Source organism: Haliotis rufescens, unplaced genomic scaffold (genome assembly GCF_023055435.1).
Source record: "Haliotis rufescens isolate VD_foot unplaced genomic scaffold, xgHalRufe1.0.p SCAF_37, whole genome shotgun sequence".
Classification (NCBI taxonomy): Eukaryota; Metazoa; Mollusca; class Gastropoda; order Lepetellida; family Haliotidae; genus Haliotis; species Haliotis rufescens.
Window position 1 is genome coordinate 3,136,082 of NW_025964079.1, and position 27,030 is coordinate 3,163,111.

The window sequence follows — 27,030 nt, forward strand, 5'->3', positions numbered from 1 at the left end:
CGAGAATGCATAAGATCAATATCCGGAGCGCCACGCAGTCGCAATATTCCTTTACTATCTATCGTAAACTTTGAATAGTCACGACCTATTGGGGTATCATCTTTTAATGCATCGTAAAAATCATTGACGGTTGATTGTAAAATTTCATCGTTAAGATTCGTGCCACCAAAGTTTGTTTCATCAGTACCCTCTTCGTTTGGGTTATCAAAGTCATCAAAGGTACTTAGATCTAAGTCATTATGTTCAAAATTAGCCATTTTTATATTAAACATAGGGTACATAATTTCAATATAAACAATGTCTTCGCAATACGGACGCAAGTTAAACCCACAACGTAGACTTCGAGATCCGTTAGGGGTCAAAGCAATTCGTCAGTCTGTAACTATAACTAATAACCCTAGTACCATAGATCAGAATCAAACGCTTCTGGTTCGCTTTCCTAATCTCGGCGCACACGATGTGTTAGTTCCCGGAACTGTCCGACTAGCATTTACGATTAGTTTGACTTCTACAGACGTTAACAGGGAGCCCGTTCAGAACATAGGTCGTGCTATCGTTAAGAAAATCGCGATTAAAATTAGCGGTAATGAGGTTTTGAGTATCGACGATAGCGATGTATACTATTGTTACATGGATCTCTGGAGAACGGATAAAGAGCGGGAAAACTTACAGTACCAAGGTATTTGTAATAAGAACACATTGAGACTGCGCCAGGGTGCTGAAAATGGTGTTGATACCAACGAAAAAGATAAGGCCGTTGCCGACGCATTAGGTAACAGATTCTATGTTCCCCTAGACTTTGAATTACTAGATTCCCACATGCCCTTTTATCAAGCATCCCTAGGCGATAGGTTAGAATACGAACTCACTTTTAATGACTACGGTAGAGTAATCAGATCTGCTAATGAAGATGCTAGCTATTCCATTGACAATATATCGCTGGAGTACGATATGATAACGGATCCCGAATTAGCCAGACAAATTCGTAACCAGTATACCGGAAGTTTAGCCATTTTGTACGATCGAGTGCTGCGACACCGAAAGATCACGAGGGACAAAAAAGAAACGATGTGGAATATCAATCTAAACGTTCCCACGAGGTCGTTGAAGGGTATTTTAATGTTGTTCGAGGACCCTCCGATGCGTTTAAAAGAAATACCGAGAAGTTCTACAATCCCAAGATTACAAAAGTAGAATTGACTATCGAGGGCGTTCCTAATCAACTATATAGCCAAGGAATGCTAGCGTATCACCAGTGGGATGAGATTAAAAAACTTCCTTCTATAAAACGTTCTCCGGAAGTTAACGCGGTCGTGAAAGATCTGTCTCTCGGGAGTGTATCGATGGTTGAATACCTCACCACGAAGTACGCGCTATGGCTCGACATGCGAACAACGGACGATGACCAATTACACGGCAGTGGGAGGAGAATAGAAAATGCTAGCGAGGGTGCCACCATACAGATAAAGAAGCTTCAGGAAGCGGCTGGTAAATTAAACATATATTTGTACATGATTATGGATGCGCAACTTAATATACAGAATGGTAGATTCGTGCAAGCAATCTATTGATAATCTTTTACCTAAAGATCCGCACTGCGCTATCATATGCGGGCAAACGGGCTGTGGAAAAACAGCTTTTATTCTAGATATTTTAGAAAGTCATTATCGGGACGTTTTCGATCATATTATTATTCTGTGCCCGACTATAAGCGTTAATAAAACATACTTATCGAGAGATTGGGTAATGAATGACGACGGGGTACACAGAGTCGATCCGGGCGATCGTTTACAAGACCGCCTCCGAGTATGTCACGAGAAATACAAAGGAGAATCGACCCTTTTCGTAATAGACGATTGCAGCGCGAGTAAAGAACTCACAAAAAAGAAAGATATGCTTTCGTATTTAGCATTCTCTGGTCGGCATACTCAACATAGCGTTTGGGTACTTACTCAAAAATACAACTCTGTCCTGAAAGATCTCAGAGAGCAGACCAAATGGGTAGCGCTTTTTCATTGCAAAGATCGAGATTCATTCGAGGAATGTTTACGCGAAAATGATGTTATTTATACCAAGATCGAACGAGATAAAGTCAGAAAAGTGTTAGCGGCAACGAAGCACTGTAAACTCGTTTTAAAAACCGATCAACCAGCTGCTTATGCAATTGCTTAGCAAAATGTAGCAAAATTATAGCAAAAATGTAGCAAAAATGTAGCAAATTATAGCAAAATGTAGCAAAAATGTAGCAAATTGAACATTAGCGGTTAATATTACATAAAATGTGGTTCGAAATCCTCATTCTTTCGCAACAGTTCATTATTACGGGATGTATTGGATATGTCATATTATATTATGTTAGACTTAAATATCTCCTTAGGTATTACATTATGGAATGCGACGAACTCATCGAACAAATGCTCAAAGAATCTGATGCAGATCAAAATGTTACAGATAAATCTTTAGATAAACATAGAGAAAGACTCGCCGCTTTGGTAGCCGGTGGAAAATGTTCCCAATATTTGGGAGAAAATTATACCATCGAAAAAATTGATAACATGACCGACGAAGAGATTAAAAAACTGTACGCTCGTTACGAGTCTAGACTGGGAGCTACCATGACTAAAACGATAGGGTCTTCTATATTACAACTATACACAGCCGTACCTAGTACGTTTCTCCCCATCCCGGCAGAACATCGCCTGTATTTATGCGAATCTCTAGAGAAAGTCCCATTCATCGAACACGCTATAAGCGCAGTGAGCTGTGAGTTTTATCATAGATTCGGAATGTTCTTAGCTCCGTTCACCACAGCTTTAATAACGGCTAGGTATTGTCAATTTAAACATACGTGCCCACTTAATAATATAAATGGAGACACAGGTGACACCACAGATTGTGAACGAGGAACCACAGATTGTGGAAACGCAACAAGAAGTGAACACACAACAAGTGAATGAGGAGCCACCACATGTGAATGAGAAAACAAAAAAAAAAACCAGAGTGACAAAGAATCCTTTGAAAATAGCTGCAGGAAGAAAGCGAGGGCTGGCGCGCAAAGCGAAATTAATAAATAATTCAAATATTAATCCAATTAAAACATGGGCACTAGTAGGAGTTGCTGGTATAGCAGCTGTATGGTTCTTTTATAAGACCGGAGAAGAGAAAACATCACCCCCGCCGCAACAACAAGTTCAATTAGAGGTTAGTCCTCATATAATGCTATAAGAAGCATGACTACTCCAGCTACAGACGGTAAAATGTTGGTAAACGCGACGTATCATTCAGCGGTGGTCACCGGCTTGGCCATTGGCTATGCCCGTATGGCTAAAATGATTACTAAAGCCACACCTCCCAAGCTAGATTTTAATGGATATGACATACCAATGATGGTTCTGGATATTGGATTGGCTATGGCAACGAAGGATATGCTCATCAAACAAGGACTTATCCCGGAAGACATAATGAAGTAATTAAACATTTGAATATTTATATTCATATAAACATTTGAATATGGCAACAATTGCGATGATGGTCGGTGGAGCTGTTGTTAATGCTCTAGCTTTTTCGGGGAGTAATTATTTATTTTCCAGTATGAGGGAATCAAACGCTAAAGAAGTTGAAGAGGAGCGTAAACGACATAACGAAGCTTTAGAACAATACCAAGCAGCCCAGTTACAATATACACAGCAGAGAATGAAGAGATTAGACTTTATTCATGAACAACTGATTAAGGAAGGACATTCAATTCAAACGTTTAAGGATGTTGAATCAGCCATGCACGAATACTTCCTTGTTTGTGGGAAAAAACTAGACCCAATACCGAGACCAACAATGAGTCAGTTTTATACACCGTCAGAGGAACAAAAGAACCAAGAGGTCACATTTATTATTATTGGATTGACTTCTCTATTGATTTTCAGCTATACCATGCATAAGTCAGAGTGACAGCTGTGGCTATGCATAAACCATGACCTAGTTTAGAGCGATCTATAAATAGCATAATCAATATCTCACAGTGTAGCTGTGATTTGCATTTAGACAAATGATATGATAGATGTATATACCATGAATAAATGCAAGTTTACACTCATGGGGAAGACTACTCTTTGTAACCGACGCTGTGTTGATTTTTTTTACTGCGGCATACACAATTATTACATCAGGCGCGGAAACATAAACTATACGTGTTCTGTATGCGGGATAGGGGTCAAAGGTCGTTATTGTTTATGTAAGGAACACGGTGCTGATAGGGTCAGGAACCAGATTATTTATGCTAGGAAGAGAGATTACATCAATGAGAGGAATAGGTTGGGGAGAATATGTATTTAGATATATGAAAACAACCAATTAGACATTTGTCTCATTTTGCATATACCATTCAACCACAATGGTTTTTGTCAGAGAATTAAAAGCTATGGCAAAGCAAAGTGGACTGCGTGGATATTCTCGTATGAGAAAAGCTGAATTGATGGATTTACTCGGTTTGGAATACAACAGACCCCAGACTGTTAGAGAACTCAAAGTTCGAGCGAGAAACAGTGGGCTGAGAGGTTATTCTCGAATGAGAAGAGCTGAATTGATCGCTTTACTAGATAATAATCAACCTATTGATAATGATATTCAACCTAATAATGTTGATAATCAACATAATAATGATAATGATAATCAACATCAAGAATTAATATTTGTACCCACATCCGCCGGCGTTGGTAAATATCTAAGAGGTTGGAAGATGGATATTAATTCCAACATGGATGTTAACGATATTAAGCCCATCATATCGAGTAAAATTAACGAGGAATTAGATGATTTACATAGTATAAAATACCAGCTGACGATTAAAATGACATTGAGTAAAAGTAACACAGACGATAGCACCGAATATACCGAACCATATTTCCGTAGCAATCAAGAAGTTATAACCGAATCCGATACTATAAACTCATCATTAGATACATCAATTCAGAGGATACAGGAAACTTTAGAACGCTGGACTAATAGAGGTTCGGGTTGGGGTGTTGATAAAATCGATAGTTTATATTTAGATATAGCAAATTATATGCCCTTCAAAGGTGGATCTTATATAGATTTACCCCCGTATTATAAGAAGAAAAAAGCCATAATTAACGTAAAAAATAAATCCGATGACTGTTTAAGAATGATGATAAGATCTGCATTGTTCCCCGTAGACAAGCATCCGGATAGACCTTCTAGCTATCCCCAAAACGATGGACTCAACTTCGATGGTATGGACGAACCTACACCAATATCACAAATTGATAAGGTGGAAAAGCAAAATAATTTAGCTATAAATGTTTTCGGACATTCTAAAGGAATTGTTGTACACAGGATAAGCTCCGCTCCGGAAAATATCCCCAGAATCAATTCATTTCTGATCGAAAAAGATGGTAAATATCATTATACGTGGATAAAGAGTTTAAACAGGCTACTATACGATCAAACAAAACATAAAGAAAAGAAATATTTCTGCGAAAGATGCCTACATGGGTACAGCAGACAAGATCTATTAGAAGCGCATAAAGAAGACTGTAGAGGTGTTGGACAGAATGCTATTAGGATCGATATGCCTAAAGAGGGAAAAAATATATTAAAATTTGAACATTATTGTAATCAAATGCCAGTACCGTACGTAATTTACGCCGACTTCGAAGCGCTTATCAAACCCATAGAAAATACCAACCATAGCAATACTGATAGTAGTTTTACGTACAAAACTCAAGAACATATTCCTTGTGGGTTTGGATATATAGTTGTATGGTATGATGGGAAAACAAACCCGCCCGTGATTTACAGAGATCCCGATGCAGCGGGAAAGTTCCTAGAATATCTACAAAATGAAGAGAGAATAATCAGGGAAAAATTATCGTGTAAGAAACCCATGCGAATGACGAGGGATGATTGGAGTGCTCATAAGAAGTCAACGAGTTGTCACGTTTGTAATAAACCCCTGGATGGGGATTCCGTAAGAGATCATTGTCACGTCACGGGTAATTATCGGGGAGCCGCGCATAACGAGTGTAACTTGAAACTAAAAATGAACTCTCAAACAATACCCATCCCCGTTGTGTTTCATAACCTTAGGGGATACGATTCACATCTCATTATGCAAGCTATCTCGAAGACCGACGGCGGTTTAACGTGCATTCCTAATAATATGGAAAAATACATATCGTTCTCGTTGACTAAACCTATACATTATAGGGACAAGGATGGGAAATCTAGAACAAAGCAAAGTAATGGGCTTAGATTCATAGACTCCGTACAGTTTCTGTTATCTTCCCTGGACAATTTAGTTAATGCGAACAATCCCGATGACGTCGCGATAACAAATAAATATACCGATAAGATAACTCGTCATTTGTTGCTGAGAAAAGGTGTATATCCTTACGAATATATGGATGATTGGTCTAGATTCGAAGAAACTGAATTACCACCCCTCGAATCATTCTATAGTAACTTAACAGAATCTAGAATAACAGATGCCGATTATGAACACGCTCTGACGGTGTGGGATAAATTAGGTTGTAAGAATTTAGGCGATTATCACGATCTGTACTTAAAAACCGATGTACTGTTACTCGCCGATATATTCGAGATATTTAGAAAGACATGTTTGAAACAATATGGCTTGGATCCGGCATGGTACTATTCCAGTCCCGGACTATCGTGGGATGCATTGTTGAAGAAGACCGGCGTAGAACTAAAACTACTCACAGATTACGATATGCACTTGTTTATTGAGAAAGGATTAAGAGGTGGTATATCGATGGCAGCTAAAAGGTATTCTAAGGCTAATAATAAATTAGTGGAAGGATACGATCCGAGTAAACCCGACACGCATATATTATATCTCGACGCTAACAATTTGTACGGATGGGCTATGAGTCAACCTTTACCCACGGGTGGTTTTGAATGGGTCAATGATATCGAAGTGAATGATATCCATAATATCGAAGTGAATAAAGGGTACATACTAGAAGTTGACTTGGAATATCCAAGTTCGTTACATAAAGATCATAACAGTTATCCGCTAGCTCCCGAAAGATTAATGGTTAATAAAGATTGGATGTCGGAATATCAACGCTCCTTGATGGGTAATAGTAGGTTGACTAACGTAGAAAAACTCGTACCAAATTTGATGGATAAAACAAAATATATAGTTCACTACAGAAATCTCCAGTTGTATCTATCGTTAGGTATGAAACTTAAGAAAATACACAGAGTTCTAAAGTTTGATCAAAGCCCTTGGATGGAGCCCTATATAAGGTTGAACACAGATTTAAGAAAGATAGCTACCAGCGATTTCGAAAAGAATCTATATAAGCTCATGAATAACTCGGTATTTGGTAAAACTATGGAGAATCTAAGGAAGCGTGTTGATGTTAAATTAGTCAGATCTAATGAGGAAGAAAGACTCAGGAAACTTATAGCCAGTCCGGCTTTTAACAGAAGCAAGATATTCGATAACGACTTAGCCGCGTTGCATATGCAGAAGAGTAATATAAAATTCAACAGACCGGTGTACGTCGGTATGAGTATTCTCGACTTGTCAAAACATTTAATGTATGACTTTTATTACAACGAACTTAAGAAGCAATACGGCGATAGATGCGAGGTGTTATATACCGACACAGATTCTTTGTTGATGGAAATACAAACCGAGGATGTGTATAAAGATATGGCAGAAAAAATAGATATGTACGACACGAGCGATTATCCTAAAGATAATCCACTGCACAGCGTAGAAAATAAAAAGGTATTAGGCAAGATGAAGGATGAATGTGCTGGGACCCCTATAGCGGAGTATGTCGGATTAAGACCTAAGATGTATTCTATAAAGAAGTCCGATAATGGAGAGATAAGAAAAGCCAAGGGCGTTAAGAAGTATGTGGTAAAAATGCATATCAAACACGAACAGTATAAAGAATCATTATTCAACGGTAGAACGTTCAAACATGAGATGAACTCTTTAAGAAGTTACAATCATAGGATATATGGATTAAGAATGAACAAGACATCATTATCCCCCTTAGATACAAAGAGATGGATTGATAATGATGGTGTAACTACCTATGCTTATGGTTATGGTGGTAATACCGTACCGTCGGGAACTATGAACAACTCTTCTCGTACATATGCCCTACCCGGTCCATCTTGAAGATAATAAAGAATAGGTTCTCCTTCTTTCGTAACCAATCGACTAATGTTATACGTCTTAAGGGACCATATGGGATTGGTTGCGCGACGTAGGCCTCCTTCGAGTTCACCGGCCTGGTATAAATATCTTACCCTTACTCTATCCGGAAGTTTTCGTTCTTTGCCTCTCCTCGGTGCTGAAGATTCGGAAGTCACGGATTTCATTTTAATAGCATGGGATGGTTTCTTCCCTATTAATCTCGTTACTTCATTATTCAGCGCTGATACAACGGCTGATAATCGTGTCACCCATTCGGTTGATCTCAATAGCTCGGATTTCATTTCGATCCCATACTGATAGCCAAACAAACGTTCCGCTAATGTCCTGTTAAATCTTTCGACGATAGCTTGACTGCGGTGGGCCTCTCTTTCACCACGGACGATTTCGACATCGTGCTTTGTTAACAGTTTAGTTACCGATCCCATCATAAACTCGCGACCGGGATCTACTTGAAATAGCTTAGGCCATTTTAGCGGTCCGCGTTTATATATGCGACTCAGTGCATTAGCTACCTCTGTTGATTCTTTCGATGTTAATGGCTCAGCCTCTTTGTATCGACTAGCCACATCCACTACCGTTAAAGCGTATTTATACGTTTTGCGTTTTACCTTATCGTGGGGAAGAAACAAGAGGTCAGCCTGATGAACTTCATTCGTTGTAAAAATATCAAACTTCTTCCTCGGTATATAACGCGGTGCCGGTAAATATATCTGCCACATCGCTTGTTTCTTTAACCAATCCTTGGCCACATCTTGAGATACCTTAGCCGCGGTGGCTAATTTTTTTATTGCTCCTACACCTTTCCAATATCCTCGTGGGCTATAGTAAATTTTATCCATTATTAATTAATATTGATATTTCTTTTAAAACGACTTTCGTTGAATCGCATCATCATTTTTATACTAATAGAACCATTGATTGGCCCCAGGTATTGGTGAGCTAGAGCCAATCTCATGACTATCGTTGAATCACATAATCATTTACGCATAAAAAATCCCCCCTGCAGTAGCAGTATAGGTAATAAATCCGGCTCCAGTGGAAGTGGTCCAGAACCCCCATTACCTATACTACTTCATCAGATATCCTACATTATCTCTAGTTAACATATCTCCATCAGATATCCTACAATTCTCTAGTTAACATATCTTCATCAGATATCTTACATTATTTCTAGTTAACATATCTTCATCAGATATCCTACATTATCTCTAGTTAACATATCTCCATCAGATACCCTACAATATCTCTAGTTAACATATCTTCATCAGATATCCTACATTATCTCTAGTTAACATATCTTCATCAGATATGCTACATTATCTCCACTTATCATATCTTCATCAGATATCCTACATTATCTCTAGTTAACATATCTTCATCAGATATCCTACATTATCTCTAGTTAACATATCTTCATCAGATATCCTACAACTCTCTAGTTAACATAACTCCATCAGATATGCTACATTGTCCCCACTGAACATATCTTCATCAGATATCCTACATTATCTCCAGTTAGCATATCTTCATCAGATATCCTACAGTTCTCTAGTTAACATATCTTCATCAGATATCCTACAATATCGCTGGTTACCATATCTTCATCAGATATCCTACAGTATCTCCAGTTAGCATATCTCCATCAGATATCCTACATTGTCACAAGTTAACATATCTTCATCACATAAACTTCATTGTCACCAGTTAACATATCTTCATCACATAAACTTCATTGTCACCAGTTAACATATCTTCATCAGATATACTACAATGTGTCTAGTTAACATATCTTCATCAGATATCCTACAATATCTCTAGTTAACATATCTTCATCAGATATACTACATTGTCACAAGTTAACATACCTTCATCACATAAACTTCATTGTCACAAGTTAACATATCTTCATCACATAAACTTCATTGTCACCAGTTAACATATCTTCATCAGATATACTACAATATGTCTAGTTAACATATCTTCATCAGATATCCTACAGTATCTTAGTTAGCATATCTTCATCAGATATACTACATTGTCACCAGTTAACATATCTTCATCAGATATCCTACAGTATCTCTAGTTAACATATCTGCATCAGATATACTACATTATCTCTAGTTAACATATCTTCATCAGATATCCTACATTTTCTCTAGTTAACATATCTTCATCAGATATCCTACATTATCTCCACTTATCTTATCTTCATCAGATATCCTGCATTATCTCTAGTTAACATATCTTCATCAGATATCCTACATTATCTCCACTTATCATATCTTCATCAGATATCCTACATGATCTCTAGTTAACATATCTTCATCAGATATCCTACAATATCTCTAGATAACATATCTTCATCAGATACCCTACAATATCTCTAATTAACATATCTTCATCAGATATCCTACAGTATCTGGTGTTAACATATCTTCATCAGATATGCTACAATATCTCTAGATAACATATCTTCATCAGATACCCTACAATATCTCTAGTTAACATATCTTCATCAGATATCCTACATTATCTCCACTTATCATGTCTTCATCAGATATCCTACATTATCTCTAGTTAACATATTTTCATCAGATATGCTACAGTATCTTAATTAACATATCTTCATCAGATATCCTACAGTATCTGGTGTTAACATGTCTTCATCAGATATACTACCTTGTCTCTAGTTAACATATCTTCATGAGTTAAGCCACATCATGTGCAGTTATCATATAATCAGATAAGTCACATTTTCTCCAGTTAACATATCTTCATCAGATATTCCAAAGAATCTTCAGTTAACACTTCATCATCATCATCATCAGCAGCAGCAGCAGCAGCAGCAGCAGCAGCAGCACATAAGTTAACATAACATCATCTATCAGGATAAGCAAAATCAAGTCAATTTTAGCAATTGTGTGACGATTTCACTCAGTCTCTTAGCTTTTTGTTATTATGATAAATCCCATCCAGGCTTCTTCGAATATACTTTATGTCAATATCAGTTGACACAGTGGACTTCCTCTGGGTCCCCTTTTCATGCTTCGGATCCCGTGAATGAGAGCACCGGGACCCACTAACAGAAGAGCAAGATGAACCCCAGTTCATTATCAGTATAGACAAAACGTGTTCCCACGTCCATTATTCATTCAAACAATGCTGGGTTATACATGCACATTTCCATAGGTCTATCGTGCCCAGTGTATTGTCGACGTAGTTTAGCTCTTAGACAAGTAGTGTATAAAACAAATACCGTAAATATCCTCTCTTTCTTTATTAGATTGTGAATCGTTTACTGCTCTTGTGCATATATCTCGAGATGGTTACATAGTTTAATTAAAGTTGTTGGTTTCCAGATATTGGGTTCAGCTAAAATACATTGAAGTAACACGAGTAGAACATGTTTCAAGGAATATATATTTGTATGAGGTATTGATGATACATACTTACGCATGAGTGCAAGAATGCAATTGCAACAGAGCATGTGTTCAATATTAAAAGACAACTGATGACTAAGATACGTCATAGTATAATTTTCTCCATGGATACGTACCTGCGATATAATTGTTTGCTTATACATGAAATAATCTGACAGATGGCAGTTTTGATTTATCATTTTCTATGTGTACTAAACAGTGATGTTGCCTGATCTACGTACATATTGCTGATGACAGACTTGTTTTGTCCTAAATTTCAGGTAATCATTTGCTTATACATAAAATCGAAGGAACCTGATCCATGAGGCACCGATATCTTCATGCATGATAATATTACTCGGAAACCGATATTAAAATCTGAATGCGCCCGCTGTATGCCACAATGGAATGCACTTTTTGAACTCTGAAACGGAACACGTGGGAACAGTCAAAAGGTATGACAACGGCTTAGATCCAGTCAGCAGACCGCTTGCCACCGAGAGCAACTGTAGTGAGGTGAGGTGAAATTTGGTTTAATGTCGCGTCCAATATTATTGCACTTATATAGCGACGTGCATGCATGTGTGTGTGGCTGCTTGTACTAGTCCGGAATAATGCCGAATTATAGTGCTAGCACACTGAAATACCATGCCGCAGTTTAACATGAATACCCAACTCAGACACAGTATACTGGCTCCGAGCCGACCAGTCCTTGTTTTAGCCCCTTTATGCCGAGCGCCAGACAGGGTAACAGCAAGTACCATCTTTTAACGTCTTTTGGTATGACGCGGCCGGGGATCGAACCCTGGACATTCCGCTCTCCGGGCGGACCCTCTACCACTCGACCATGAGTCCGACTAGTCATTTGCGACATGGATGTTTGAGTTTTAAATGAGAATGAGATTGTTCTGATATGGCATTATCCATAACTCGTGTCATTCCGGAACATGCCCCTCCAGAAGGATTTCATATTGGCGTTTGAACACCAGGGGTGAGTGAGTATAGTTGTACGCCGCTTTTAGCAATATTCCAGCAATATCACGGCGGGGGACACCAGAAATGGGCTTCACATATTGTACCCATGTCGGGAATCGAATTCGGGTCTTCGGCGTGACGAGCGAACGCTTTAACCACTAGGACTAACCGACCGCTCTTGAACATCAGGACCACTTCAAACAAGAAGGATAATTCTATTTTCTTTGAATCAACTTGTAATCGTTACAGTTTCACACGTTTTGTTGTTCTACGATGAATTAAACTTTTGTAATACATTGAAACAATATTAAAATTATTTTCAAATGAATTTCTCTAAATTAATTTCTTCTTAAAAGAGTAAAAAATACTTACTTTGAAAAGGTATGTTGTTTTAAGTTTAAATCTGTTTCCTCCTTGGACCGCGAAATTTTAAGTATCTCAATTGTGATGATTTTGCTTGAATAGACAATTCAAATAATATTTTGTAAAATCATTTTAAGCTGTAACAATCCCAAATACACGTTAATATCTTTTCAACACAAGATCAGATATATAGTTTCATACATATTATATAGTAGTTATAGTATCTTACTTTTAGTATGTTATTTAAAACATTACAATTTATTACTTTGATTTGTCCATAAACCAAGTCTTTTGATTTATATTAATGATATTTGTTCTGAAATGAAAAGTTTGACACGTTTGTTCGCAGATGATACTCGCATTGGTATCTCCTCTCCAGATATTAAGCATATTGAAAACTCCATAAATAAAGATCTATGCAAACTACATAACTGGGGATAAAAGTGGTTAGTACAATTCAATCCCAACAAAACCAAGTATATATTATTCGCGCATAAAATCCCAGATGAAATACCATCAATCGTCTTTAATATCACATGTATAGAAAGGGTAGACTGTCACAAGCACCTTGGTGTTACATTATCACAAGACACAAAATGGAACGATCACATCAATAATATTCTTTCGTGTGAATCAAAAATGATTTCATCGATGAGAAAACTTAAATATCGGTTAAATAGATCAAACTTGGCTAGAATATATATAGACAGACTTTAGAATATGCCTCAGTTGTCTGGGTGAGTGAGTGAGTGAGTGAGTGAGAGAGTTGGGTTTAACGCCGCTTTTAACAGTATTCTAGTTATATCGCGGCGTGTCAGCTTAATGTGGGAGGAAAGCCCGAAGTGATGCAGGTCTTAGACGTTTACCTCTTCGGTGAAACCCACGAGCACGGGTATGGTGCTGACAAACCTAGAAACATAATCGGGGCGAACCGGGGATTCGAACCCACAATCATAGGTTTCTGGCGTGCCCAAGGGACGCAACTCTGCACAGCGAATCGCGGCGCCTTAGACGCCTGGGCTACCCGTGCTCCCAGTTGTCTGGGACAGTTGCTCGTCGTATAATGCTAATAAATTAGAACTACTACAACTTGAGGCAGCTAGAATAGTAACAGGACTAACTCAATTTTCCTCCCGTCGCAGCCTGTATCACGAAACTGGATGGCAGCCTTTAGCGTATAGAAGAAACGTCAACAAACTTGTAACTATGTATAAAATAATAAATAAGCAATGTCCTTCCTATGTAACTGATCTTATACCACCAGCTGTGTCACAGAACGTCAATTATAATCTCAGAAACCGCCATGATTTTGTAGTTCCATTTGCACTGACATCTACGTTTAAAAGGTCTTATATTATAGATACATTAGGCCAATGGTATAATCTATCATCAAGAATCAGGGATAGTCCGTCAATATCTTATTTTAAAGCTGTCGCATCTGAGCAGGCTACATCACCACCTATGCACTATAATTGCGGTAAGAGATCTACAAACATATTGCACACTAGATTGAGACACAATGCGGAGCTCCTTGTGAAAATTCATTCCATTTCTTCTTCGAATGTACCTTATATGATGATTTTAGGGAGACATTACTTACAGCTATCGATAATCTTGGAGGACAAAAAACTCTACATAGTATTCTTTTTGGTGATCCAAACTTAGATGTTTTCCTGGATACAAAAATATTCTTGTCTGTACACAAATGTATAGAAACGACTAACAGATTCAGTAGCTAGCATATTATTGTTTCCAAACTGTTAATCATTAATATTGTTAAATCTATATACAACACTAAAATGTATAATATTAGCATATGTATGAGATGCACACTGTCTTCACTTTCCAGCACATTGTACATATCCTTCATATGAGCACTGTATAGATATTGCGCACTGAAGTGAAGCTTCAACTGTAAATTGTTCATTTTCATTATGCAATATTATGTATAACTGTATATATGGAGAAGGCGGTAATAAGTGCTGCACTTGTGCCCAATCCCTTTGTCATTTTGGACAAAAAAATATGTTTAATAATAATAACCAAGTTTGTAAGGATTTATTACAATATTTTCAATAACATAGCTCCCTTTAATAGTAATTCATTTATATTTTTCAAAGTTCTGAACAATGGACTTGTGCCTTATTTGTCCCATATGATTTTAAGTATGGGCAGTGTACTAAACTAAGGCATGGTATCTCAGTGGGCTAGCACGCAAAATCGGCAGTAGTACAACCACCATCCCCCACCACCCCACCCCCCAACCCACCCCACCCCCCCACACACACTTTGGAGAACAGTTAATTATAAAATGCACCCCAAATGCAAAATCTTCAATGCGTGCATCATCTGGTTTTTCTCTCCAAATAATACAGGCCTTGTGGTGAGCATTGCAAAACGATCAAAACACAAAAAATCGAACCCATCCCAAATTAAATTATGTGCATTCACGTCGCTACATATATGCAATAATCTCGGAAGCGACGTTAAACCCCATTTCACCTCACCTCCCTGACCTAGAATGAACCAGTTTCGGACGGTATGTATCGATTTGTCTTCGGTCTGTCATAGTGACCTGATAATGGCACCCTGACGTCTGAATGGACATTCAATTTCACAGGCTAATTACACTATAGCTCTAACAGGAATAATAGGAATGAGCACATTATCATTAACAACGCCACATTGGCGTGTAAAGCATCTGCTAAACGCTTTGTACATTCATTTGTTTAAGTCGACACAGCTGGGATTAACAAAATATGAATGCCGTACGGTATTCGTTCTTTTTGGGATTGATTATACTCTACAGTAAACTATTCAAGTTTATTATTAGGCAAAACCCTATGGGGACTCGGAATAGGTCCCAGGTACAGTAAACTACGGTTATAACGAACACGCTTATAACGAACTAACGGATATAACGAACTAACTTTTTAGTCCCGACTATATGCTGTAGTTATGCTGTATATATGCTTATAACGAACTACGGTTATAACGAACTAAAATTAGTAGTCCCTTTGAATTCGTTATAACCGTAGTTTACTGTACTCTATTGGTTGTCATAAGAGGCAGCTAAATTGGATCGGGTAGTCTGGCTCGGCCAATTGGTTGATTGTAACCGTATCCTGACGACGTAGTGCGATGCTCATTCTTTCAACCACTAGTTTATCCTATCCAGAATGGATTATATATAGGCGGTCGTAATATAGACTAATATATTGCGGCGGCGGCGTATATCAACAAATAAAGTTAACGCAATACCGGAGACAATTATTTTCAGAGCAACCAATGAAATAAAGACAATGGGAGAAGGAGGGTGGGGTTAGGGGGGCGGGGGTGGGGGGGGGGGGGGGGGTGGGGGGGTTGGGGGGGGGGGGGGGGGCAACGGATACACATGGCCGTTAAGAGGGTCGTGCAAAAAGCATTTGAAGAGTGTCGTCGGACAATCACGCATTAGGGAGATTGAACAAGTAAGCTTATTGTTGTACAAGGTTTCAAGCTATCTCTAAGACAATGAGAGAAAAACAAAAGATCACTTCGGGTAAAACACACTTTGGGAACTTACATCTCTTGAAGGTCACTTGTCCATCGACTACAGTGGTGTCAACATCCAACGGCCACCACGTCAATGCTCAGGTTTATTACAGTGTGTGTGCAAGTGCAAATAGTAACTTACTTATTGAGTTCTTGTCAAGGAAACGTGACGGAGCATATGTTATGCACAGGCAGCTGCGACCGATTGGTCGAAACCAATGTTTTATCATATCAATAAATATATGCCGCCAGATATACCACACTGAGACTACTGTTTGAGATGCTGCGACGTATGGTGTGACTGATTTGGACAAACAATCAAGTTATCAGTCTAGATGATACCATGATTATTATTCTGGGGCATGGGTGAGTGAGTGGAAAATGAGTTCGGTTGCAGTCGGCGATGTTGTAACTGTCATGTGGCGTCACCATATCAATGAGTCAAACATGAACACGTGGGTGAGTGAGTATGGTTTTACGCCGCGTTAGCAGTATTCAAGCAATATTACGGCGGGGCTTACACATATGAGGAATCGATCATGGGTCTTCGGCGTGACGAGCGAATGCACTGGACTACCCCACCGCCCCATGTACAAATGAACAAGCATCAGATGAACAAGAACGAACAATAAAACAAGGTCTGTTTAGTCGGTATTTACAAACATTTGGGAACTAAACTGCCAGTCAAATGAAAAAATGCACCCATGTCTGATGGTGACTTAAAATGAAACAAACTAAAATGTCTATTCGACGGTGAGTGAGTGAGTATGGTTTTACGCCGCTTTTAGCAATATTCAAGCAATATCACGGCGGTTGCAACTGCTGTTTCCTCCGAGTTCAGTTCAGAATACAGCCTGTTGCCATTGCTTGAGGTAAGATTTATATAAAAAAATTAGGTGACCGGTACAAATTTATCGTTTAATATATCTTCGCATGTAAGTGAATGTCATGATAACATTACCAAATAGTCGAGTATATGAATGGTAAGTGAATCCGTCCCGTCCGTAGTAACTTTTAATTTAAGTAAAAATGATTGTTTGTTGGTTTGTTGTTTAACGCCGAACTCAGCAATATTCCAGCTATATGACGGCGGTCTGTAAATAATTGAGTCTGGACAAGACAATTCGGTGATTGACATCATGAGCATCGATCCACACAATTGGGATCGATGACAAACATCAACCAAGTCAGCGAGCCTGACCACCCGAACCCGTTAGTCGCCTTTTACGACAAGCATAGTCACCTTTTATGGCAAGCATGGGTTGCTGAAGACCTTTTCTACCCCGGATCTTCACAGGTCTAAAAATGTTTGAATTAGGACAGAAATGAAACTGTACATGGGTATAGTTGTTGTTGGTCTGTACTTAGATTTGCAAAAAGCGTCTTCCATACCAGATCGGTCTGTTTCCATTAAACGTACAGTCTAATTTTTCTACAAACACGTAATTGCTCTGTGCACGAACACATTGAAATATATTATTTGGATAACGGTTACAAATATACATTGGCAGAAAACAGTATGGTTACCCTGTTTTTGCGTCTTTTGATCACACGATTACCACAAAATACAGTGACGTCATAATACGCTTGTGTTTTATGGAAAACCCAACTGTGTCCATTAATATTCATAATCATGTTGGTAAATCCTAAATTTAAATTACGTCCCTTCTGTCGATGCAGGCGTTGTCAAAAAGTACTGAGAGGAAAGAGGGGTAGCAACCGGTAACTTCCGGTTTGTTGTGTACGGGGTTACCTACGGTGTTCTTACTCGATGTCATATGCATCATATCAATGACTATCTCACAAGTAAAGGGGGCGGTCGGGTAGCCTAGTGGTTAAAGCGTTCGCTCGTCACGCCGAAGACCCGGGTTCGATTCCCGACATTGGTACAATGTGTGAAGCCCATTTCTGGTGTCCCCCGCCGTGATGTTGCTGGAATATTGCTAAAAAGGCGTAAAACCATACTCAAACACTCACGAGTAACGTGCTCAAGCCTCGTTGAGGAACACGCCGGTCGCAGGTTCACGAGACACGGTAATGAGAAGTGTCAAGTGTGAATTTTATAGTTTATAGTTTGTGTGAAGTTTATAGTTTCTTTTGCCCCGCAGTTAAGTAATATATAGTTACTAAAATAAGCACAGTTCACTTTCCATAAACTCGTATTTTTTTTAATCGTTTTCCGTTTCAAATTTTATTCAAAACACGTTTATATTTGTGAATAACGTTACATACAAATAAGGGGCGGTTGGGTAGTGTAGTGGTTAAAGCGTTCGCTCGTCACGCCGAAAACCTGGGTATGATTTCCAAAATGAGTACAATGTGTGAAGCCCATGTTCTCAGGTTTCCGACCGTTATATTGCTGGAATATACTCCATACTCCATAAAACCATACTCATTCACTCTGACCAACAAACGCTCAGATTACAGTTGCACAATTTCTCGTGCAACATGTTGGTTGGCTTGACGTCTTACGCCGCACTCAGAAATATTCCAGCTATATGACGGCGGTCTGTAAATAATTGAGTCTGGACCAGACAATCAAGTGATTGACATTATGAACATCGATCCACGCAATTGGGATCGATGACTTGCATCAACCAAGTCAGCGAGCCTGACCACCCGATCCCGTTAGTCGCCTTTTACGACAAGCATAGTCACCTTTTACGGCAAGCATGGGTTGCTGAAGACCTATTCTACTCCGGAATCTTCACGGGTCTGTGCATCATGAGCTGCTGCTTAGCGGCCATCTGCGTTACACATTGTTTCAACATAAGGTAAGGGTAGTGTTCGCACAAGACACATGCAAAGAGTGAGGGAGTTGGATTTAACTCCACTTACAACATCGTTCCAGTTATATCACGTCGTGTCTGCATTATGTGGGAGGGAAGCCTGAAGTGATGCAGGTTTGGTGAAACCCACAGGTACAGTGCTGACAAACCTAGAATCGCGGCGAAACCAACGATCATAGTATCCTAGCATACCCAAGGGACGCAACTCTGCACTGCGAATTGCGGCCCGTTAGATGACTGGACCTCGAAGAGCTCTTTCCGTTGCTTGACTAAACACCGATAGGCCTCACTAATACACAGCATTTTGTCCTTTTTCGATGGGTGAACGTTGTGCGGATGCACTCCTTTACATATGGACAGGGGCGGTCGGGTAGCCTGGTGGTTAAAACGTTCGCTCGTCACGCCGAAGCCACGGATTCGATTCCCGACATGTGTACAATGTGTGAAGCCCATTTCTGGTGTTCCTCGCCGTGATATTGCTAAAAGCGGCATAAAACCATACTCACTCATTACATATAGACCGCTTATCACTGCTTAATTTGGTATTTATGCAGACAGCTGTGGTGCCTTGCCCCTCCTGTGATTCAAGGAGTTACGAATTTGTATGACTAGGATAGTGTTAAAAGAAAAACAATTACCCCAAATCATCCCCTTTCAACGACATAACTCACTTAAAAATTGACTGTCACTTTGTGTGGGTTCGTTGGGGTATGTGTAAAAGCATGACTAAGCTGTCTTATGATAGTAGTATAATTATCATGGAAGATTATCAGTTATTACAAGAATTTAGATTGAAACCCCCTAAAGTTGATTTATGCTGTTTTCTTAGAACAGATTTGTGTTATAAACATGACGTCAGATTATTATCAGGTTGTAAGGAAATGGTTATTCATCAGAAGCCTATGATTGCATAATTTGTTTTGGGTAAACAGTACCTGACTGCCATGTGCGTTTAACATACTGTTTTAAAACAGGAATGTGAAAACATTTGTTCATCTTATCTATTGGATTCGTTTGCTTCAGGTGAGGAATAAATGCATAGATACACATGTCCCTTGTCCCACAAATCATATAGATCATGTTGTATGTCTGTATGTATGTATGTATCAACACACAGTAAGTCTTGAATTTAAGTTTTAGAAGTCAGCAAGCCCGTCATCGGCAAAACGTCGGTTTGATGCCGCCATATTTGTCAGTCGCAGATCGATGCCTATGATATTTGATTTATATTTGGTATACAATCAACAAATTAAACGTATTACACAATTCTCCAGGTTTACAAAATCAGTACAAATTACGTACAGTTTTCTGGGCTAACATATTGTTTCAGTCTGGGAATCGACACCTAACATTACATTCACATCAAATACAAGACGTCAAAAGGGCCGACACGATAAACGTGACGGGAGAGATTTCCGAAGTTGTTCATGAACCTGTGGCGGTTACTTGTGTAGGTCATTATGCGCATTTCTTTGTTGTGTTCACTAGGATGGGTCATAGCGAGGATATTCGAGAACAATCATGCAGTCAAACTCTCTGACGCTTCTCAATCTCGGGAATGTGTAAGTAGTCCGTCAGTGTTTACGTCATTTCAAGAAGACGGTCTCGTGAAATACGTATGAGCGTCAAATTGAACGTCAAAAGCCGCATGTCGTGTAAAACATTAAAATATATTCCATTAAAGGAACATTCAGTGTGAGTACACTAACTGTATTCAATTATTAGAACCATAATATAAAAATATCCGTTTGCAATAATAACTAAACTGCCGACCAAAAGAAAATATACACTATAATATTACAAACTTTATCAAATGTTACCAGGCTGAAAACAATCGGTCCAGACTCAATTATTTTACAGACCGCCGTCATATAGCTGGAATATTGCCGAGTGCGGCGTTAAAAACAAACAAATAACAAACAAACAAAATAAAACAATCGTCGAAACACTGAAAAGTTAGATCCAAAACACAACACGGATACCCATATCCAATATATTACCATCGATTAACAATTTCTTGTTTCTTTTAGTTTTAGCCATCCAACATGGGACCGGTGTATATTTTCCTTTGTCGAGTCGTTCATATCAAAATGAGGGGGCACGGGTGGCCCAGTCGTCTAAGGCGCCGCAATTCGCTGTGCAGAGTTGCGTCCCTTCGGCACGCCAGAAACCTATGATTGTGGGTTCGAATCCCGTTTCGCCCCAATTATGTTTCTAGGTTTGTCAGCACCATACCCGTGCTCGTGGGTTTCACCGAAGTGGTAAACGTCTGAGACCTGCATCACTTCGGGCTTTCCTCCCACATTAAGCTGACACGCCGTGATATGACTGGAATTCTGTTAAAAGCGGCGTTAAACCCAACTCACTCACTCACTCATATCAAAATGAACATTCAAACCATTTGTATGCTTGGGGTGGGACTTAAAATTATTTCTATTTTAAATCCTGTAAACTATTTTTTGCCTGAAACAACGTGTTGAAAAGAATAATTATTCATTGTGCGGTTTCGCATTTCAATGAACAGATAAGGCGTGTAAGAAACCAACGATCGTGGGTTCGAATCTCAGATTGACCCTGGTTATGTTTCCTGGTTTGTCTAGTAAAGGTGGAAAATACGTACTCACTTCAGGATTTCATCTTACCTCAAGCTGACCCGTTAAGATCCGGGGTGGAATAGATCTTCAGCTACCCATGCTTGCCGTAAAAGGCGACTACGCTTGTCGTAAAAGGCGACTATGCTTGTAAAAGGCGACTAACGGGATCAGGTGGTCAGGCTCACTGACTTGGTTGATGCGCATGATGTCAATCACTGGATTGACTGGTCCAGACTCGATTATTTACAGACCGCCGTCATATAGCTGGAATATTGCTGAGTTCGGCGTTAAACAACAAACAAACAAACAAACTTACCTCAACCTGACCCGCCTTGATCAATGAAAAGCGGCGTAAATCAACCACTTATTGTCACGCATCATACCGATTCCTGTCTTAGCATGCTGGTATGGGTTCAAGAAAATAGTAACAAATACATCATTGTGGTTGACAGTTAGTCATTCGACATGCCATGTTATGAAATACTGTTAAAAGCGATATTAAACCAAACACACATTCTCACTCGTCATACGAAGTCAAATATAAAAGCATGCTGGGACGGGTTCAAGAAAAGAGAAACAAATACATCATCGATGTTAACAGTTATCTATTTGAATAAAAGTTTATAACACGGGTGTTCAAGGTGTCATGGCAATACACATATTTATTTGTTTATTAGCATTTTGCAAAAACAACGCGGCCGTTGAGCTGTTGAGGTGGTCTGACGTTTGAGTCAACTGAGAGTGCATCGCCATTACTGACTGGAACAGACTTCAGCATGCCAACCTATATGAACAAAACCATATAATATACTGAACCGCAAAAGAAACGTCACCCCAAGTAACATTGCATGAAAAGTAGTCATTTAAATATCTGGGTAATTTTTGTCAAAGTTTCTAAAATTTAACATTACCTTGTCCGGAAAAATGAAACTTGATGATACAAAACAAAGCAGACGACAATAAAACCGATCGCCCAAAACGCACCACGGCAACGGCCATGGTAACCCGATCCACGTGAGTTCCGTGCAAATTGAAATGCACATGCGTTCCCCCATTTCTTGCCCTATAAAAATCCACCCGGATCGGATAACATTCATGAGTTATTGAACTGCTACCACATGCCAAGATTGACAAGAAATCAGCGACACCAAGCCCTTTGGCGATTGCAAGCTGGACAAACCGCTCGGCAAGTAGCCAATGCATTTCAAGTCCACGTAAGGACCATATACAGGCTCCAGCAACGGTACCAAACCACTAACACTACAGATGACCGACCACGAAGTGGAAGACCATGGGTCACCACCCGACGTCTGGATCGTTAGATTGTGCGACAGCATCTTCAAGATCGCTTGTTACTGCGGTGGAAACTGCTCGACAGGCCATGGTGACACACCAACGACACATTAGTGCGGACACCGTACGTCGACGATTGACGAGTAGACACCTCCACTGTCACAGGCCACACCGGGGACCCATTCTAACACCACGTCATCGCCGGGACCGTCTTCAGTGGGAAACAGAGCACCAGCATTGGCGCCATCAGCAGTGGAGAAGAGTCCGCTTCCCAGATGAGAGCCGTTACTGTATCTCAACAGCAGATGGCAGAGCGTCTGGCGACGCCTTGGGGAACGTTATTCGGATGCTTGTGTTGGTGGTCGTGGGGTGGTCCGAGCAGAATGGCATCAGAACCATGCAGAGGCCTGTCCTCAGTCACGATTTAAATCGATTAAGCACCTGTGGGACGAGATTCAAAGACGGCCAAGGCCGACAACTGCAGCTGAACTGCGTCAGGCGTTCCTAAGAGTGAGGGCTCAAGTGCCTATGGCCTTCATCAACCGCCACACGTGGTGGCGTCTACATGTCCGATCACCACAGTTTTAATCTATAGTTAGCGGCCATAACATTAATAGATTTTGAGCCTTGTGGTGGAATGAGAAACACGGACGTTCTGGTCCAAGTCGGACGCCTTGTCCACATCTGGATCTTGAATCTTCATTCAAAGTTCATTTTCGATTCAGATAGGAACTCCAGACAATTCCATTAAGACCTACAATAACACGTTGCGCGGCACACACAGCTACAACACGGCGACCAGACCAAAAGGCCATCTGTCACTGGTGGAAATATACGACTGGCAAAAGGTTAAGCAACGCTCCCTTATTTTCATACATAAGATAGCTACGCGATAAATCGCAAAGAACAATGAAGAACGAAGCGTGGTTTATTTCACGACAAAGCATTGTTCTATCATGACGTCATTTCTGGAGACTCGAACATACACTCGCAACTTGATGACGTCGTACATTGGACGACGTTGTTTTAGAGAGGGAAGAGTCTAGTGAGTTGTTATATGTACCTGGGCAAGGTAGATAACGCAATGGCCGAACGGTCGCTTCCAAAAATAGGATATATATGACACAATCGGTGTTGGCAGTCAGATATTCGACGTGAACATTGTGAGAATATACTGCAAAGACCAAATTCAACCCACCTGCTGATAAAATGTACTTTTCCGACATTGCCGCGGCGGGATTCTTTTCGGGGAGTCATCGTTATTTAAATACGGGTAAATATCTTTAAAAGGTGTACTTTTTACTAACATCCTAGCTTAGTCCTCTTGGTGCCACGGGACCATTTATGGCCCCTCACTTTTTACGCCCACTTTTCAACTGTGAATTAAGATCTCAGTAAAGTAGTTACCGCGCTTGTCGGCCTTTTTTCTGCCATGTTTGAACTTCTGACAAAAGACAGCAAATATTGATTATGCACCCATTTCACATACAAGTAACTATTTTAGTATCAGACAGCCAATTTGAAAAAAGAAATCAGTTCAGACTGGTCCCCACTTTACTGTTATTGGCGTAAGACTACTGACGTTTAATCTGCAAACTAAGTTTTTTGTTCAAGTATTGCATATTTTTATCGACTGCGAGTTAGCACGGAGCAAGTGACGAAACGACAGGGCAGATTGTCTTTCTGTTCATGATGCTGATTGACAGAAAAAAAAAAATATATGGAAAGATAGCTGTGATCGTTAATATTAAGGTGGCATAATGTATTTATGGGCAGGAAGTTTATGATCAACACGTAAACACTGAATGGCCAAGACCGAAATGATCGACAGGGCACGTTCGCATCAGCTGTGCCGCGATTTCTTGTCGACCTGTTGTCGTACATGCTCGCCCGCCTCGCCCGTTCGACAAATAACTGCTGCTTTTTTCTATATGAGATAACTAAGAGTCACGTTTGATTGATCAAATTAGCTGTCCGTGTGAATAATGTACCGTAACCGTTTCACTGTCGCAAGAGGAGATTTCCAAAGCTTGCCACGACATCTAAACGTGAGTTGACGCCATATTGTAAACAGATTTGTCAAGGTCGGTTTCAAATGCGGTACTTCGGCCCCAGTTTCTGTCGACGGTACACGCTATACAAACATAATACAACATCAACATGACTTCTAAATGATGACACCAATACCTTTATAATTTGCATTTATGTCAACTGCTTATGAATTCGACCTGCTGTAAAGTTCGGTTTCAATATGTTTTTCTTTTCATTGAAACTGTGATAATGGCTCTATGATTGGTTAGCTGAAATAGTATTTTCCGTGTGCGTAATTTACATGTAACATTCTGTGATTGTACAAGATAACTGATAATTAATTATGTATGCAGATATTATAAAATACACATTGTAAAGCTTCGCAGTAAAAAGGAATATATTATCATAATACGACAGGGTTCGTATTTCAAACATTCTGCATTGGATATTAGGTTTAATTAATTTTAAATTTACAAATTATTAATGTAGTAATGTATCGGAAGTATTTAACTTTTATTTGATACCTTATCAGGAATGAGTAAACGCTTAGTTTTTTTCGTTCAAGGATGTAACAATATGCAACTTTACTTGTATAGGCTAACCGATAGTCGTTGATTTCCCGCCGCTTTGAATTTATCGTCTGGACAGGTGCGCTTGTTTGACTTCGCGTGTTGTGACGTCAATGACGTCGCGTCAAACTGCTGATCTAAAGTTATGGTCGTATATATGGACACACGTGGCGTCAGTTTTCTAATAAATAATATTCTCCTTGACAGAACTGATCTGAACTAGAACGTAGATCTTTGTACATCACGTTTGGGATGATTTCCACAACGCCAGATGAGTATATGAGACTTTTTATCGCTTGACTCACACCGTTAGAATTTGGCACATTTTTCTAATTTTGCAATGGCGACATGTGCTTTTCATATCTCTTTAAAACAATAATGGGCGGGGAACATGGAGGACCAATGGAAATCGGATATCACGTGCAGCATATCGTGATAAGAATAAAAACAGTGGTAATACTTGACTGATTGTTAGTTTTTCATTAAGTGGAACACATTAGAAACATCTGTTCTTAACGTATACATACTTCTCTATATGCTTCTATGGTTCGCGTTTCTTTCGGCGATGAGTATATAATCCAAACTGTCGTTCGTATTGCAACATAATCTTTGAAACAGTCTGTCATGAACTAACCACGACCACGACCACACTTACAATTTCAACGAGATTTTTATCGGTAAATTAAAGTCGCGGTGGACAATTCTTGTCGGAATTATTGGAGATCTAGATTTCAAACAGGGGCGCTTGCTTGACTTTACTTGCCACATTTCGAGTGCTTCAATATTACAGTTAATGTTCAATAAATAGCAAATTTAGAACACCGGCACAATCATCGATGGCTGGGCAGTGCATATACCTTTGGGACTTGCTGAATTTCGATACTGTTGATACTTGCTGAATTTCGATACTGTTGACACGTGCGCCCCTCGTGGTTTATTCTCCCTGCAGTGTTTATTGTACGATAAACAACTCTTACTCGGCGTTTATTTCTTAAACATTCCACACCTTCATATATTATTTGTAAATAAGTGAGTGAGTGAGTGAGTTGTGTTTAACGCCGCTTTTAACAGTATTCCAGTTATACCACGGCGTGTCAGCTTGATGTGGGAGGAAAGCCCGAAGTGATACAGGTCTCAGACGTTTACCACTTCGGTGAAACCCACGAGCACGGGTATGGTGCTGACAAACCTAGAAACATAATCGGGGCGAACCGGGATTCGAACCCACAATCATAGGTTTCTGGC

The 27,030-nt window shown here is 39.5% G+C and overlaps 1 protein-coding gene across 2 annotated transcripts in view; it reads right to left on the minus strand.

Annotated features, from left to right (window-relative positions):
- Positions 1–22,482: 22,482 nt before the first annotated feature.
- Positions 22,483–27,030, minus strand: part of LOC124144306 (carbonic anhydrase 7-like) — a 31,371-nt gene continuing 26,823 nt past the window's right edge. Inside the window, exons 9-10 of one of the 2 annotated variants that reach the window (XM_048381289.1) lie at positions 25,158–25,319; positions 22,483–22,678 (exon numbers count right to left, since the gene is read on the minus strand). In XM_048381289.1, coding sequence (XP_048237246.1) covers positions 22,664–22,678; positions 25,158–25,319 — 177 coding nt within the window. In that variant the 3' untranslated portion in view covers positions 22,483–22,663. The remainder of the gene's footprint in view (positions 22,679–25,157; positions 25,320–27,030) is intronic. The other variant, XM_046513646.2, reaches the window with a different exon arrangement.